This window comes from Lolium rigidum, chromosome 7 (genome assembly GCF_022539505.1).
Source record: "Lolium rigidum isolate FL_2022 chromosome 7, APGP_CSIRO_Lrig_0.1, whole genome shotgun sequence".
Classification (NCBI taxonomy): Eukaryota; Viridiplantae; Streptophyta; class Magnoliopsida; order Poales; family Poaceae; genus Lolium; species Lolium rigidum.
Genome location: NC_061514.1, coordinates 174,143,760 through 174,158,666, shown reverse-complemented (window position 1 = coordinate 174,158,666; position 14,907 = coordinate 174,143,760). Strand labels below are relative to the sequence as shown.

Genomic DNA, 14,907 nt, shown 5'->3' with positions numbered 1-14,907 from the left:
GCCCAGCTCAGACCAGCCCACCCAGCAGATACTGACATGCAGCTCCAGAAGAGCCCTGCGTGAGCAGCAGCCCTGCGCGGGCGCGAGCGAGCGAGCGAATGCCAGCCGAAGCCGCCGCTGTGACGGTCCCGGCGTACCGCACGCTCATCCACCGTCTCGCTTCCACCGGCGGCGTCGATGCCGTCCACGACGCGCTCGCCGCCGCGCGCTCCGCCCTCGCCCCCGCCTCCCTCCACCCGCTCTATGTCACCTCCATACGCGCCTTCGCCCGCGCCGGCCACCTGCAGGCCGCCGTCGACGCCTTCGAGCGCATGGACCTCTTCGCCTGCCCGCCGCAGGCCCCCGCCTACAACGCCATCATGGACGCCCTCGTCCACGCCCACCACCACCACCAGGCCCACAAGGTCTACGTCCGGATGCTCGCCGCCGGCCTCGCCCCGGACCTCCACACCCACACCATCCGCCTCCGCTCATTCTGCCTCACCGCCCGCCCGCACGTCGCCCTCCGCCTCCTGCGCGCCCTGCCGGACCGCGGGTGCCACGCCAGGCCCGTCGCCTACTGCACCGTCGTGTCTGGCCTCTACGCGCACGGCCACGCCCACGACGCACGTTGCCTGTTCGACGAAATGCTGCGCGGACCTTCATCATTCCCTGACATCGCTACTTTTAACAAGGTCCTGCATGATCTCTGCAAGAAAGGGGACATCTCCGAGGCCGCCGCGCTCCTCCCCAAGGTTCTCAAGCGGGGGATGTCCCTCAACCGGTTCACCTACAACATCTGGATCAGGGGGCTCTGCGAGTGCGGCAGGTTGGCCCAAGCCGTTGCGCTCGTGGAAGATATCATGGACGAACAAATCACTCTCACGCCAGACGTCGTGACCTACAACACCCTCATCCGCGGCCTTTGCAAGGGCTCCAGAGCCCGGGAAGCTGCGCAGTATCTTCGTAGGATGATGAACCGGGGCTGCATGCCAGATGATTTCACCTACAACACCATCATCGATGGGTACTGCAAGATGGGCCTGATGCAAGAGGCTACCGAGCTCCTAAGAGATGCCGTCTTCAAAGGTTTTGTGCCGGACCGGGTCACGTACTGCTCCCTGATCAACGGGCTGTGCGCTGCGGGTGACGTCGAGCGGGCGCTGGAGCTGTTCAATGAGGCTCAGGCAAAAGAACTGAATCCCGATCTTGTCGTCTACAACTCTCTTATCAAGGGGCTCTGTCGCCAGGGGCTCATCTTGCAGGCCTTGCAGGTCATGAATGAGATGTCTGAAGGCGGCTGCCATCCCGACATTTGGACATACAACATTGTTATCAACGGGCTATGCAAAATGGGAAATGTTTCAGATGCTACAGTTGTCATGAACGATGCCATTTTCAAAGGATACCTTCCTGACGTCTTCACCTTCAACACATTGATCGATGGCTACTGCAAGAGGTTCAAGCTGGACAGCGCTCTTCAGCTGGTTGAAAGGATGTGGACATACGGCATCATGCCCGATGCCATCACATACAATTCCGTTCTCAATGGCCTCTGCAAGGCCGGGAAGGCCAACGAAGTCAACGAAACATTCAAAGAGATGACCCTTAAAGGATGTCGCCCGAACACTATTACCTACAACATACTCATAGAGAATTTCTGCAAGTCCGGTAAACTGGAAGATGCCTCTGGGGTGATAGTGAGGATGAGTCAACAAGGACTAACCCCTGACGCTGTCAGTTTCAACACACTTATTCATGGATTCTGTAGGAATGGTGAGCTTGAGGGAGCGTACATACTGTTTCAGAAAATGGAGGAAAGAGGCTACTCCGCAACAGCTGATACATTTAATATCCTAATTGGTGCCTACTGCAGTAAGCTGAATATGCAAATGGCTGAAAATATTTTTGACGAAATGGTCAGAAAGGGCTATAAACCTGATTCATATACCTATCGTGTCCTGATTGATGGATCATGCAAGACTGCAAATGTCGACTGTGCATACGAGCGTCTCGTGAAGATGGTAAATGACGGTTTCGTTCCTTCGATGGCAACTTTTGGTCGTGTAATAAACACACTCGCAATGAACCATCAGATTTCAGAAGCTGTTGGAATTATACATATTATGGTGAGAATTGGAGTTGTTCCTGAGGTTGTAGATACCATCTTGAGTGCTGATAAGAAGAAGATAGCTGCACCAAAGATACTTGTTGAGGACTTGATGAAGAAAGGTCATATTAGTTACCCTACTTATGAAGTACTGCATGAAGGAGTGAGAGATAACAAGTTAAATAGAAAGCATCAACAAATAGAGTATATTTAAGAGGTTGCCTCACAAAAACAACATCAATCATTCAGAAGCACTAAGGCAGCACAACTTTGATGGTGTTGACCATATGAAGTGCTTGTTCGAGAAAAATCACTAGAGGTGCTTATGTTATTAGGTCCTCAAAATATTGGATGCAACCAACCTTATTACCTCTCAAGGCTATGTTATCATGTTCTGCTCATACTATGCAGAGCATCTGTTTCTAGATGCAGGTTGACAAAGGTCTGTGGTAGTTCTCTATGCTTCACACTCCTTATATTTGAATTCTTCTGCATTAATTTCAAACTGCATTACATTAAAAGGTTAGTGGGCAAGGACATAAACAAGATTGCAATCTTACTAATATTTGAATAATTGTCCTGGAAATACTTAGATTTTCTACTGTCTCCAAGGTAAAAGATGCTGCATGAACTTGCTTCGCCGTCATGTGTTGTTATCTTCTGGGACTACAGTTAATATACTTATGTTACTTTTCATGTCAGATGGAGAATCTTGCCACTGGAAATAAAGTGGTGTTGTGTGATCATTCGCCCACAAGAGTTGTGCTTCCCCTGCAACTGGAAATGGTTTCGGTATGCCAACCCTTCAAAGAAGATTAGAATGAGCTCAAGTATCAAGGTTCTGGATTGACATACGTGCAAATTAAAATCTTCAACAGTCCGCCGAAATGGTCCTAAGAAGCATCTATAGTGGGTTTTCAACAAAATAGCAGCTCCACCTAGGAAGCATTAAGCATATATAATGGGTTTTCACTTTTCAACAAAATGGCAGCTCTACAGTAGTCTTATCACAATCATTGACAAGAGAATGGTGACCCCACTTCAGCTGTTATTAAAGTTATCCTTAATACTTTATGAATTAACGTCATTCATATTTTATTTTCCAGCTAACTACATTCACAAAGTCAAAGAACTGAGAATTAACCAACAAGGTATCTACTTTTTCTTCTACTCCCTCCGATATATATTACTTGTATATATTACTTGCCATTAGTATAGATGTATCTAGAACTAAAATGTGTCTAGATACATCTATAGTAGAATCAACTAATATGGATCGGAGGGAGTAGTTTATATTTGTCTTCCTAAATTCCACTGTGGCTTTATATAGAGAGGTACAAGTCGACTGAATGCATACTATCAGTAAAGTTTGAAACTGAGGATTGATATGTACTCTTGAGGTGTTAAAATTTGCACCAGAATGTAGCACTTGGTATGCAAAACTTGTAGTTCGTACATAGAACATTTTACTCACTTTATTGGATCAACAACAGGACGGGGCCTTTTTTTCCTTGTACTGGAACCGAGGAGGTGTTGCTAGTAGTGTTGATGATTGTATTTATATAGTTCTTGCACTTGTTCGTAGCAAAATGATTCGTGGCGTATTTGTTAACTTGCTGGGCCATGGTTATTCCAGAAATTAGATTTTTTTTTAGTTAGCTTCTAGTTGCACTTGTAACATTGTAAGTTGTATTGAAAGGCAAACTATGTATGTCGCTCTTAAATTCATAGCTGTTTGGAAGAGCAAGAGGGCATGGAAGTAAATAGCATGAAAATCTGTGTCATGAAAATTTATACATGCCCATGTTCTTGCAGCTAGTTTTGGTTGAGTCTTGACAAAATAGTTGTAGTTGACTTTTTTTAGGGTTAACTAAAGTATGATTTGAAAAAAAGGAGATAATATGGGGAGAATCTTTTAGCGTCAGATAATATACTTATCCTCCAGTCGAAGTAACCATCTTCATGCATGCTTGCTCATAAAATAGTAGTTCTATGAGTGGACTTACTGAACCACAAGACAGAATCAGCATAAACAACATATACACAGACAGGGGAGAGGTTTCCATTTCTTTATGTAGACATTTTTCAAACCTGGTTGGCAGGTTGCATCCCCTTAGGCCATGATCGATCCTTATCAGCTGATGTCATTAGAATATAAAACAAAAAAATACCAAAGATAAGCCTTTTCAATTAAAATCAGGACTGGGTACTACTGATAGAACATAAAGTGTTTTGTTTCCTCTACCTTCTTGTCTTGTTCTGTGTTTTATTCAGCACATGGTGACGGCATTGATGTCGTATGGTTGTGCAGTGGTGATGGAAGAACTTTCCTCATTCTTCAAAAAGAAAATCAGAATCAAATATATAATGTTTTGACTTATCACAGGGTAGCTAGATTCCAGCACCTACCAACTATTTGTTTAAGCTTAATGCTAGTGCTAACTCATTTCCCCATTCACTTACACCCACATTGGGTCTGCAACTGCCAACTGTGGCCATGGAAAGGATCAACTTGAATTAGTATATCCATATTCTGATATCATGATGCTAATATCTCCTCCACTCTGCACTAGCAGTTCTATATTTATTGGGGGCAATGTTTATTGTTCACATGTAGTGTTAAACTGCAAATTGCACTACACTCGAGAATATACTAGTATTTTGATAGACATTATTATTTAACTACTAACAGGACGGTCGATGATTGGACAGGTCTTTCCCTTCAAAATTAAGTCATGTTGATATGAGGCCATTCATGCCCACCTCAAACTCTCAAACGCACCTGCTTTCTTGGCACCACCTCTCATCCCTTGTTGTTTGCTGAATCTTCTACAGATTCATTATATTCCAGTAAGTTCCAGGTCTCATCAAAACCTTGTTAGCTAGCATCCGATCAAACTTTTCTTTAGGGGTATTATTTTGTGCTTTCTTGTACATCTGAAATGGAATACTTGATTTTGAAAAGTTTTCCACTCTTTCCGCTTTCATCGTTAGGGAATATATGGAGGTTAATTGTTGAAGTACAGACCTGATAAGCTTGTATATCTAATCTCACGAGTTACAACCCACATGTTTAGGTGTTCAAAGTACTAGTTAGAGAGTATGAGCTGTTCGTTGACTTGCCCAACCAACAATCACTTTGTTCTTATTCTCATTCATTTCTGGAAGTCATTTTTTGCTGATGTCTGAATAAAAAACCTGCAGCACCGGACTCTCAAGCAGAAAAGGTTGTGTTCTTGCATTCAGGTCTGCAGCAGCTGCTTTCAAGATGTTGCCGCTTGAACATAAGCCTGAGTGTTGAAATTTGTGGATGGCAGTGACCTGCAGAACCTCCATGATATCTGCCTTCCTTTCTTTCAATTCTTGTGCTTCTTGCTTTTAATCTCTCAAGGTGTTTCAAAGGGCAGACTCGCACTGCAAGTGAGTGCGTGAGGGAGGGAGAGTTATGGGAGTTGTGCTTCTGGATTTCTTGGGCCAATTGATCAAACAACGAGCTTGTCTACGGTGGAAGCAAGCAGGCCGAGCTTCTTACCGTTGCAGTTAGCCACTTTATATTTTCTGAAAGCTCACTCGCAGTCTGCCACTTCTCTTTGCTTGTGTTTGTGCATGAGATTGAACTGTGGCCGCATGGGGCTCAACAAAGAATTGTTGCAAGGTTTGTGTTCTGATGGTCTATGGAAATATGCAGTTTTTTGGTCACTCGAAAGCGAGAAGCATGGGTAAGCTCTACAGTTTGTTATCTTGGATTTCTTCTTATCTGATTGGAGAATAGTATTGAACCAACATGGTGCATCAAAGAAAAACAATGAAGATGAATCAAAATGATGATGATTCTCGTGTCATAAAATTTATCAATGCTTATGACCATCCTTCAAGTGCATTCTGTTAGTTTGAAAATATAGTGACAACTTATAAGTTATGACTGACAATAGAGCTACTGGTTTCTGGATGTTGTGCATAGAACACAAGCCCACAGTTTGTACATGCAGTTGGCATGCACTAATACAAACATGGCATGTGAACTTTATTTTTATTATGGACTGGCATTTAGAATTTTGTAATTGTAAGTCTTGTTCGTGCAAGCCATATTCCACTCTTTCAAATGCATGATTGGCAAATTAACTTTCCAGGATATTTCACTCTTTCAAATGCATGATTGGCAAATTAACTTTCCAGGATATTGACTTGGGGAGATGGTTATGTTGATAAGATGATCAAGGATACCCAAAGAAGAGATCTTTATGATGATCTAGCTGATAGTGATAATCAGATAATATCACATATTTGGTCCAACAATGACCAGTATCAAAGCTATCCACTGTGCCCAGTGTTGTGCCCCATCGAGGCAGCATTGCTGAGCATGTTTTGTCATTCTTATTCTCTTGGAGAAGAGTAAGGATGAGTACATATTGTTCATTTTTTTATAGTCAACGTTACATGCACATGTTTGATTGTCTAATTCCACCTTGACAGAATTATTGGTAAAGTAGCGGTTACGGGACAACATTGCTGGATATCTGCAAATGATTTTCGTTCAACATTAGTCTATAAGGTAAGTCAGTTTACAGTTTCCTTTCCGTGGCGCAACTCTTGAACCCGCATAGCACTGGATGAGGTTTCAGGCTTTAGTAACTTTACTTTTCAGTATCACGAGGACTGGCAATTTCAGTTTGCAGCAGGAATCAAAGTAAGACCCGCTTACTATCACTTGTCCTCTAAGCTAATGTACATATGTGTTTAACCAGCAATTGCAAACTTATGCTTGACTAATCTGGTTTTTATTCTTTACCTGTAGACAGTTTTGCTTGTACCGGTGATTCCTCATGGGGTTCTTCACCTGGGCTCTTTACATATGGTATGTTCAATTAAATTTTCCACCCACATGTTGGATTAGTGCATATTGGTATTTAAGTGAGAACTCAACATGGTTTACAGATATTTTTTACATTGTTCACTTAATTATTCCTGTATATTTTCTCAGTTGACATGTGATATTTTAGTGACAGTAACAACATGGTTTAGACATTATGATTTTTTCAGAAAAATATTCCATTCTAGCATGAAACCAATCAGGTTCAGTTAATGAATCAATACATAGCACGTGGGGGTGCCTTCCCAGCAGCATGGTTTATAGAACCTGCACCATTACTGCATAAGCAGTGTATTGTTGGCAAAAACAACATGATAGTGGATGCTACTTGATGTAGAACAATCTTAATATATAGTGTTGTTGAGGCTCTTCCTTCACAAGGTTCGTATCTCTTCATACTAATCATGGTAGCAAATTCTCGACCTTCAGGTTCTGGAAAGTTCAGCGTTGGTGACACTCGTGAAGGACTTGTTTTATAAGATCAACGACCCCTCGATTCTTCATAATCCTTCAGCCACAGGGTTTGTCTCCTTGAAGAAACCTACTGCAAGTCTATTGGCGGATCCCCCAGACACACTTGCCCATGACTTATTTGATTTGATCAACAGTTCTGCTCAGCTTTTGAGGGTTGATCATCTCAATCTATCACACCCCTTCACTACGTCAGAGTTTCCAATGTTAGATGATGTCATTGCAGGGGCGTATGTTACTGGTATAACAGCTTGCCCAGATGAAACTTCTGATGCCAATGAGAGTGATCTGTGGACCAGTGCACATGAAGGACCATCTGAACTTACTCACTGTAAGACATTGTTCGAGCAAGACATGACCAATCCCAATAGCAAACTGAGTTGCAGACCGGTAACTAACATGGAAGATTCAGATTATAATAATATTGATGGTTTTACTCTTGCATATATGGCACAAGAATATCAGGAGAACACACATGGTACCACTATTGTTTTAAATGATGATTTTGTAACTTCAAATTCTTTGGTTCATTCAAAGCGGCACAAAGATGTTGAGGCTATGCCCAGGGAAGATCTTGAGAACTTCGTGTGGCATAGTAGATCTAAACATCAAGAGTCTACAAGCCATTCTCTCCTTCAAGCGAATGAAAGTAGAACATGTTTTTACTCGCATCTTGAGAATAACGAGTATGCAGAGTTCTTACTAGACGCTATAACCTGTCAGGTTGATAGTATTCCAAACAGTGTATCTTCGCAGTCAACTGGTTCTTTGACTTCATCCCAAACACAAATTCAGAGAGAAGATCATGCAGTGAGGCTGGAGGAATTGTCAGTTCCAAACCACCCTGGTGGCCAGGATTTTTCACCTATCTCAGTCAATGATGGCTTCATGAGTTATAAAGTGACTGTTTCGTCCCCTGCGGAAATCAACAAGACAATGACTGAAGAATGTATGGGTCATACAATTCAAGACGTGCGAGGAGATTCAGTTAAAATAAAACATGGATGCAGAAAAACTGAGCTGCAGAAAGCAAGACCTAGAGACAGGCAGCTAATCCAAGACAGAATGAAGGAGCTGAGGGAGCTCATTCCAAATGCCACAAAGGTAGAGCTTCTAAATTCTGAAATGTATCTCCCTATTTTCAACTGTGTTTGTTTGAAAGAGACAAACAGTGTATTGATTCAATCTTCTTGCAAAAACAGTGCAGCATTGATGCTCTCCTGGACAGTACAATAACCCACATGGTGTTCCTCCAAAGTGTATCCGAGAAAGCTGAGAGGGTGGGTTGGGTTTCTTCGAACTTATCTGCCATACTCCCTCCGTCACGGTTTAACATGCGCGCACGTAGTTTAAGACAAAGTTTGACCATTAATTTAGTCAACAAAATATATATTATATATTATATATCTACAAAAATCTATAACATTAGATTCGTATTCAGAAAAGGTTTTAAATGATATAACTTTTTTGACATATATTCTATATTTTATTGACCAAAATAATGGTCAAAGCAATGTTTTGTACTACGTGCGCGCCTGTAGTGAAGATTTAAGTTCATACATTATTTGCAATTTATGTGATATGTGAATTCTAATCTTCATCGACTTTGTCGTCATATCATAGTAGATTCTGATAATCGGACCATTTATCTTTCCAACACAGCATTTCATTTCAACATTTTAGGAAAAGTTCAACCGAGTGGAACCCATGAGGATGTTAGGGGCAGTTATAATTTTGTGGGGTTCCTTTTTCTTGGACTTGTATCTGGATTATACTCTATTTAAACAAGCCATACACTATCCTTTCTTCATTTCCTCATGTTGGTAATTATTTGTGTTTGTAAACTACAAACCATGATTTGCTATTGCATGTTAGTTTGTACCATATTGTCAAGCTCTTAACATAATAGATGACCATATAATAAGTGAATACCATGTCGTTGGAACAGCTTCAGGACAAAATAGGAAACAGGGAGCTTCAGGCCAATAAGGATCTGGAAAACTGCCCACTGAGAGTCCAAGAGCTCGAGCAATCTGGTCATCTTCTCATTGAGGTCAGTAATGATGCATGCATTAGTTTTTCATCGATGTATTGGTAATCGTGCCCTGTGTTACTTAATCTATGTTTGTGTGAATCATTTGTACCCAGATGGTGTGCAAGGGGTATGACGTCTTCCTTGAGATTGCCCATCTGTTCAAGAACCTTGAGGTGAGCATACTGAAAGGAGAGCTGGAGTACCGTTCGGATGAGCTCTGGGCTTGCTTCGTCATCGAGGTACATTGTAGTTCCCTGCTAGTTAGAATGTTTCCAGCCACTTATGTTTCTAAGAATCTCATATCTGACTTCTCACTTGCAGGCTTCAGAATGTTCAAACAAGATGCAGATTCTCTGTCCACTGATGCATCTGTTGCAGAGGAGATGATCATGTTTTTGTGACTTGTGTTGTGTCGTTTGATTATGGCTAGCCATTTTCCTGCTTGAAGAGTGACTCATTGAATAATGTACAGGAGACATGTGGTGCACTGGAACAACAGTTTGTTAATTGCAGACATCTGAGACTTGCTAGCTTGGTTCTTATCTTTTTATTTTATTTTGAAAGCTTCACTATCATCTGAGGCGACCCAGAATTAATTGTGCTATTAAATAATATACTGTACTTTCGTCACAAGTTGTGCAATGCTATGATGTAAGAAAACATTGTACTCCGTATAAAGTTCATCTTATGGAAGATATTTAGAAACTACATCCTAGGAAATAACAGACTGAACTCCATTCATTCATTTTCCAAAACCACCAGCTTCTAGGAAAGCAGTAGAGTCTGGGACTACCTAGCTAAATACAGCGCACAATGTGTCAATCGACTGGAGCATCTTCACATGACAAGTTTTGCTAGCACACATCAACCTGCTATAAAATGGTCAATACTACGGACTTGCAACTAATGCCACATTGCCACACAGAGCCATCAGAGTTGGAGATTATTCACATGATACTTGGATCCAGATCAACATTTTGTCACCGAGCACTTCACATAACTCCAGTCATAGTAACATTCACACGAAGCAGAGACAGCAAAAGGCTACATTAGTTCACAGCATCCATCTAACATCTAAACCCTCCTGCGGGTGCGCCTGTCACTAGCCTCAACAGTTTCAACTGGATTTGCATCTTCGTTGATACTAACTCCCCTTTTCCGGTTAACAGATGATGCAGGATCATCATCCACTACTGCAACGGTTGCTAACAAATCAGACAGCAAGGACGGACATGTCTCCTCCAAGTAATTAAAGCCTTCTGTCACCATCACAGCTGAACAAAGACAACAAAGGAACAGGGCAAGATGAGAATTCCAGCAGACAGATGGATAGCTTATTATAAATTGGAATTAAAAATTACAGCACAAGACCAACTGAATCTAAGTACAGGCCAAACTTGTGCAAAAACCAATCTAACCACATGAACGGAAGTTTTACAAGGAGCCTAAATGGCGAAAATTACATTGGCACCGAACAGTAGGGGAAGTCCCTACATGAGAAGATACTTCATACTTGCAAAAAGCATAATCATAGGAAGAATACATCATAGGAAGATTATTATTAAAGAACTGAAAGTGCTAGTGAACATCAACTGGATGGCATTAACATGTCTTTGCCAATTTATGTATGAGTATGGAACATGAAGGACCTTCTGCAAATCCAAGGGGATAAATGCATTATGAAGCTCAAGGTGTGAATTGTTCTCCTTAACTTAATATGGTATTGTTACCATTTCTTCTCTTGAAAACGTTGATGTATGTTTATGGGCGTGGCTCGTCTACAGTTGAGGTATTACTGTACCGGTACAGTACTAGCATTGATCTACCGTCCAATTTCATCCATCGATTCCTCTTTGATACCTTTTTCTTCCCTAGTTGTTCCATGGCGCAACAAACATGGACATGACCGTGAACTACCATTGCTATGGAGTGCTCTGTGCGCATGAGATCATCGCGGAGAGCAGAGAAAAAACGCATGGATGGAGATCACCAGAAGAGGAAAAGTGAGACGCAACGCAACATTGATATGGGGAGAGGGAAGCAGGTAAGGCATCAAAGAAATCGTTTGAGACGGCCGTCGGATGAAATTGGACGGTAGATCAATGCTAGTACTGTACCGCTACAGTAATACCTCAACTGCAGACGAGCCACGCCCTATGTTTATAGGGAGCAGATGTGAGAACAGTCAATTACAATAACTGACTTGCTTTATGATTTCACTTTCCTTAATGAAATCTAGAGAGGCTCTATGTTACTAAAAACAATAACCTAAGAGAATTTTGTAGTACTGCTTTAGAGAATATCACTTTTACTACTTTAGGGAATAACTAAAGAATACAATCCCACAGGTAGCTTAAAAGTAGCACATTTTGGTTCAAATGTACAGTTTGAGAGACTTAATCTGATAAGTATGGCAAGTTAGAAACTCTCATTTCCATGCATAAATATCTCAACCCATGCTTTTGATAGCAGAAGTATCTGAACTTAGCATTTTCGTGCTATTGTTCCAGGAACTCCACAAACAATATTTAGAGAGAATAATACATATTACAGAAGTTACACAAATTAAGTGTTGTCTAGCAAGCATTTAAAGAGACCAGCCAAACAAACCAGTGGGGAAAATGTGAAAGAGTAAACAGTTGTGGCTAAAATAAAGACAAGAATGGAAAGGTGATTCTTATGTCGAAAAAAGATATATGGAAATTAGAATGCACAAATGATTCTTTAAATGTCAATGCACCACAAAGCAATGATAAAAACACACTGCAAGTGAGAGCAGGAGCCTCATGCACCCACCGTCTGACACATATACACCACAATGGTGGCACATACCGCATATGCACACAGATTGGCTTACGGAACTAACAGTTATGAGTTTTCAGCATTACTCGATTACACTTGCATGATTACTGAGATTTTCAAATAAGCAACTGCTACTAAATATGAGAACATGTTTATCAAACTTGATACTGCAAGTCGCTAAGAACATCATCAACTATGTAAGGAAATTTTAAAAACATAAAGAATAAGAGTGTTTTAACAATCCTAATGTATTCCCAACTATGTTACACCATCCGAGCATTTGAGCTTTTTTGCAATCATTCTATAGAACAGTCATCATTTTGCTAACGAACACACATACACATGCTGAAACATCCAAAGAAATAAAAGGTGGCAGTTAGAGGATCAAAATTTTGTGCAGTATTGGAGTAAGACTAGTGAAGCAAACGGTTATAATATGTATCCTAGATATTCTATCAGCATTCTAACTGCCATTTTCAGAATATCAAAAAAGGACAGCCCAGTTTTGCCTACAATAGCATAGAAGGAGGAAATCTCTATGCAATAGAATTTAGATTAAATTATACACCAAAATTTCTAAGAAAGTACTCCAATACTGGGAAAATACTGAAAAACAGAAGATGCGCAGTGCTGTCTAATATTATCAACAAAAGGCTGCACATATATTCTGGAGAGGAAGGGAATACCTCCCAGGTTTTGCCGAACGGCAGTGAACTTTAGACATGCAGACTTGAGCTGAGCACAATGATGCTGTTCAGCTAGGGCTAATGTTGTGGCAACTGTTTCAGAAGTGAGCTCATCACATAGCTTTGCCTCACACAGGATTCGAAGCCGATCCAATCCATATCTGTCAGCTGCTGCCAGCAAATGCTGTATTACTGCAGTAGATGTCCACATTGAAAAAGATCCAGCTAGCTCATGAATACCAGGGAGTTCATCAGAGTATATGAAATTCACCATTGCCTGCATTGGAAGAGAGGCCATAACGTTACCATAAAGGGTGTTTCAATAAACTATCAATATAAGGATTTCGATAAACTGAAAAGCAGTGCAGTTGGCATGTAACCATTACCTTGAAGACAATAGGTTCAACATCCTCCACGACAACCCTGTCCAAGTCAGCTTTGCCAATAGGTCCAAAGAATTGCGCTTTGAATACAGGGGAGCGAGTTGCAAGAATCCATTTATGTGCCTGTACTTGCTCATCACCTACTTCGAAAGTTATGTCACAGCCAATGCGGAGTTTGAGGAGGTCCTTGAAGCAACGGCCGATGTCAGATGGGGGAACATCAATGTGGATATTCTTTGGTGTTTCGAGATGGTTCTTGACGACGCCTACTGTGCAGTTCATGACTAAGCAATCGTCCTTGAGAAAATCTGATGTTTCTAATTGTGTCCTTCTGAAGAAGCGCTTGTAACCCCTAAATGGAATAAATCCTTAAGTAATCATCCTTAAGCAAAACTAGGGTGGAACAAGGGAAATGCAATTTGAAGGAAATTTAGGTTGCACATATACATAGAGATTAAATGGCGGGGGGAAATGTCGTTGGTTACCACATGGATCCTCTGTACTTGAGGGTGTATGGTCCGGCCTGCATGGATCGGTCAAAATGGGAGTGAACCTTGTGGCGGGCGCGGCCGGACTGGTCGAGGAGGGTGAGCTCGAAGAGGGCGCGGACGTCGGTGCCCTCGGAGGCGAGGGCGACGAAGACGGAGACGTAGCTGGCGTTGTCCTCGTGGTTCTTCCCGTCGGGGTAGACGTAGACGGCCCAGTCGTAGCCGCCGACGGCGAAGGTGTCGCTGGAGAGGTGCCGGCCGGGGCCGATGCCCTTGGCGAGGGAGAAGCCCTTGAGGGTGTACTGGTGCGAGCCCCGCACGGTCTCGGTGACCGACCGCGACCAGGACGGCCGCGGCACCGCCATCGCGCAAACCCTAGGTAGGCGAGATCAGGTTAATTTGGGCGAGAGGAGCGGGGGTTTGGGCGGGAGTGAGTAGATTACGCTTGGTATTGGCGGTGGGCTGCGGCGGCGCGGAGGAGATGAGAGCCGAGCTGCGCCGCGCCGCGTCGCGCCGCCTGATTCCGGGGAGGCGGCCCGTCGATGAAGATGACGAGCGGAGGAGCAGGGAAAGGAGGAGGGTGGGGTAGGTATCTGTTGATCATTAAGATTTTGGCATAATAAAGCGATAACTTATGTGCCATTTCATTTTGGAAGAGCGTTTTTCTTCTTTCGAGTTTCCACTTTCTGGTCTAGTCTACGATAACTAAACTTGTCAGGGCGTGGCATACAGCTAGCTCCTCTATGTAAAAAAGTTGTTAGAAAGCAACATGATGAATTTTATCTCTCAATAGAAGTTACAACTTTAGTTTTAAAAAAAAAAGAAGGGATCCCAAAAATATGACATTATGTATATCTTCCTCTCTCCAAAAAGCATGTTTTTAAGGCTTACTTCTTGAAGATGAGGCTGCCTCTTCATCCAAATCTACTTTGGACCTGATGAGGACATCCCTACTACACTACTACCTCCGTCATTACAAGATGAAGATGATGCTACTGTGAAGCTCAAGTCCAATGAAGTCGGGATTGGACCAATGACACGAGCTCGTGCGAAGCTACTTAAACAACAGGTGAATTTGTTCCT

At 42.4% G+C, this 14,907-nt stretch overlaps 2 protein-coding genes across 6 annotated transcripts; one reads left to right on the top strand and one right to left on the bottom strand.

Moving 5' to 3' along the window:
• Positions 1–2,320: 2,320 nt before the first annotated feature.
• Positions 2,321–10,098, top strand: LOC124679078 (transcription factor EMB1444-like). Of its 5 annotated transcripts, XM_047214903.1 has the most exons (14): positions 2,321–2,531; positions 2,792–3,119; positions 3,196–3,240; positions 4,802–4,939; positions 5,294–5,808; positions 6,266–6,481; positions 6,563–6,641; positions 6,735–6,776; positions 6,885–6,944; positions 7,389–8,534; positions 8,633–8,710; positions 9,379–9,483; positions 9,579–9,704; positions 9,787–10,098. In XM_047214903.1, exons 5-14 carry the CDS (start codon positions 5,696–5,698, stop codon positions 9,850–9,852), a joined length of 2,031 nt encoding a protein of 676 aa, XP_047070859.1. In that variant the 5' UTR covers positions 2,321–2,531; positions 2,792–3,119; positions 3,196–3,240; positions 4,802–4,939; positions 5,294–5,695; the 3' UTR covers positions 9,853–10,098. The 5 variants fall into 5 exon arrangements, with proteins under 5 accessions (XP_047070859.1, XP_047070860.1, XP_047070861.1 ...); XM_047214904.1 differs by lacking the exon at positions 4,802–4,939; XM_047214905.1 differs by having other exon boundaries at positions 2,792–3,240; positions 9,385–9,483.
• Positions 10,099–10,185: 87 nt separating this feature from the next.
• On the bottom strand, positions 10,186–14,279 carry LOC124679079 (BTB/POZ and MATH domain-containing protein 3). The gene is made up of 5 exons (XM_047214908.1): positions 14,268–14,279; positions 13,822–14,199; positions 13,340–13,688; positions 12,954–13,230; positions 10,186–10,739 (listed from the first exon to the last, which is right to left on the bottom strand). The coding sequence occupies exons 2-5, from the start codon at positions 14,187–14,189 to the stop codon at positions 10,540–10,542; spliced, it is 1,194 nt and encodes a 397-aa protein (XP_047070864.1). The 5' UTR covers positions 14,190–14,199; positions 14,268–14,279; the 3' UTR covers positions 10,186–10,539.
• Positions 14,280–14,907: the final 628 nt, after the last annotated feature.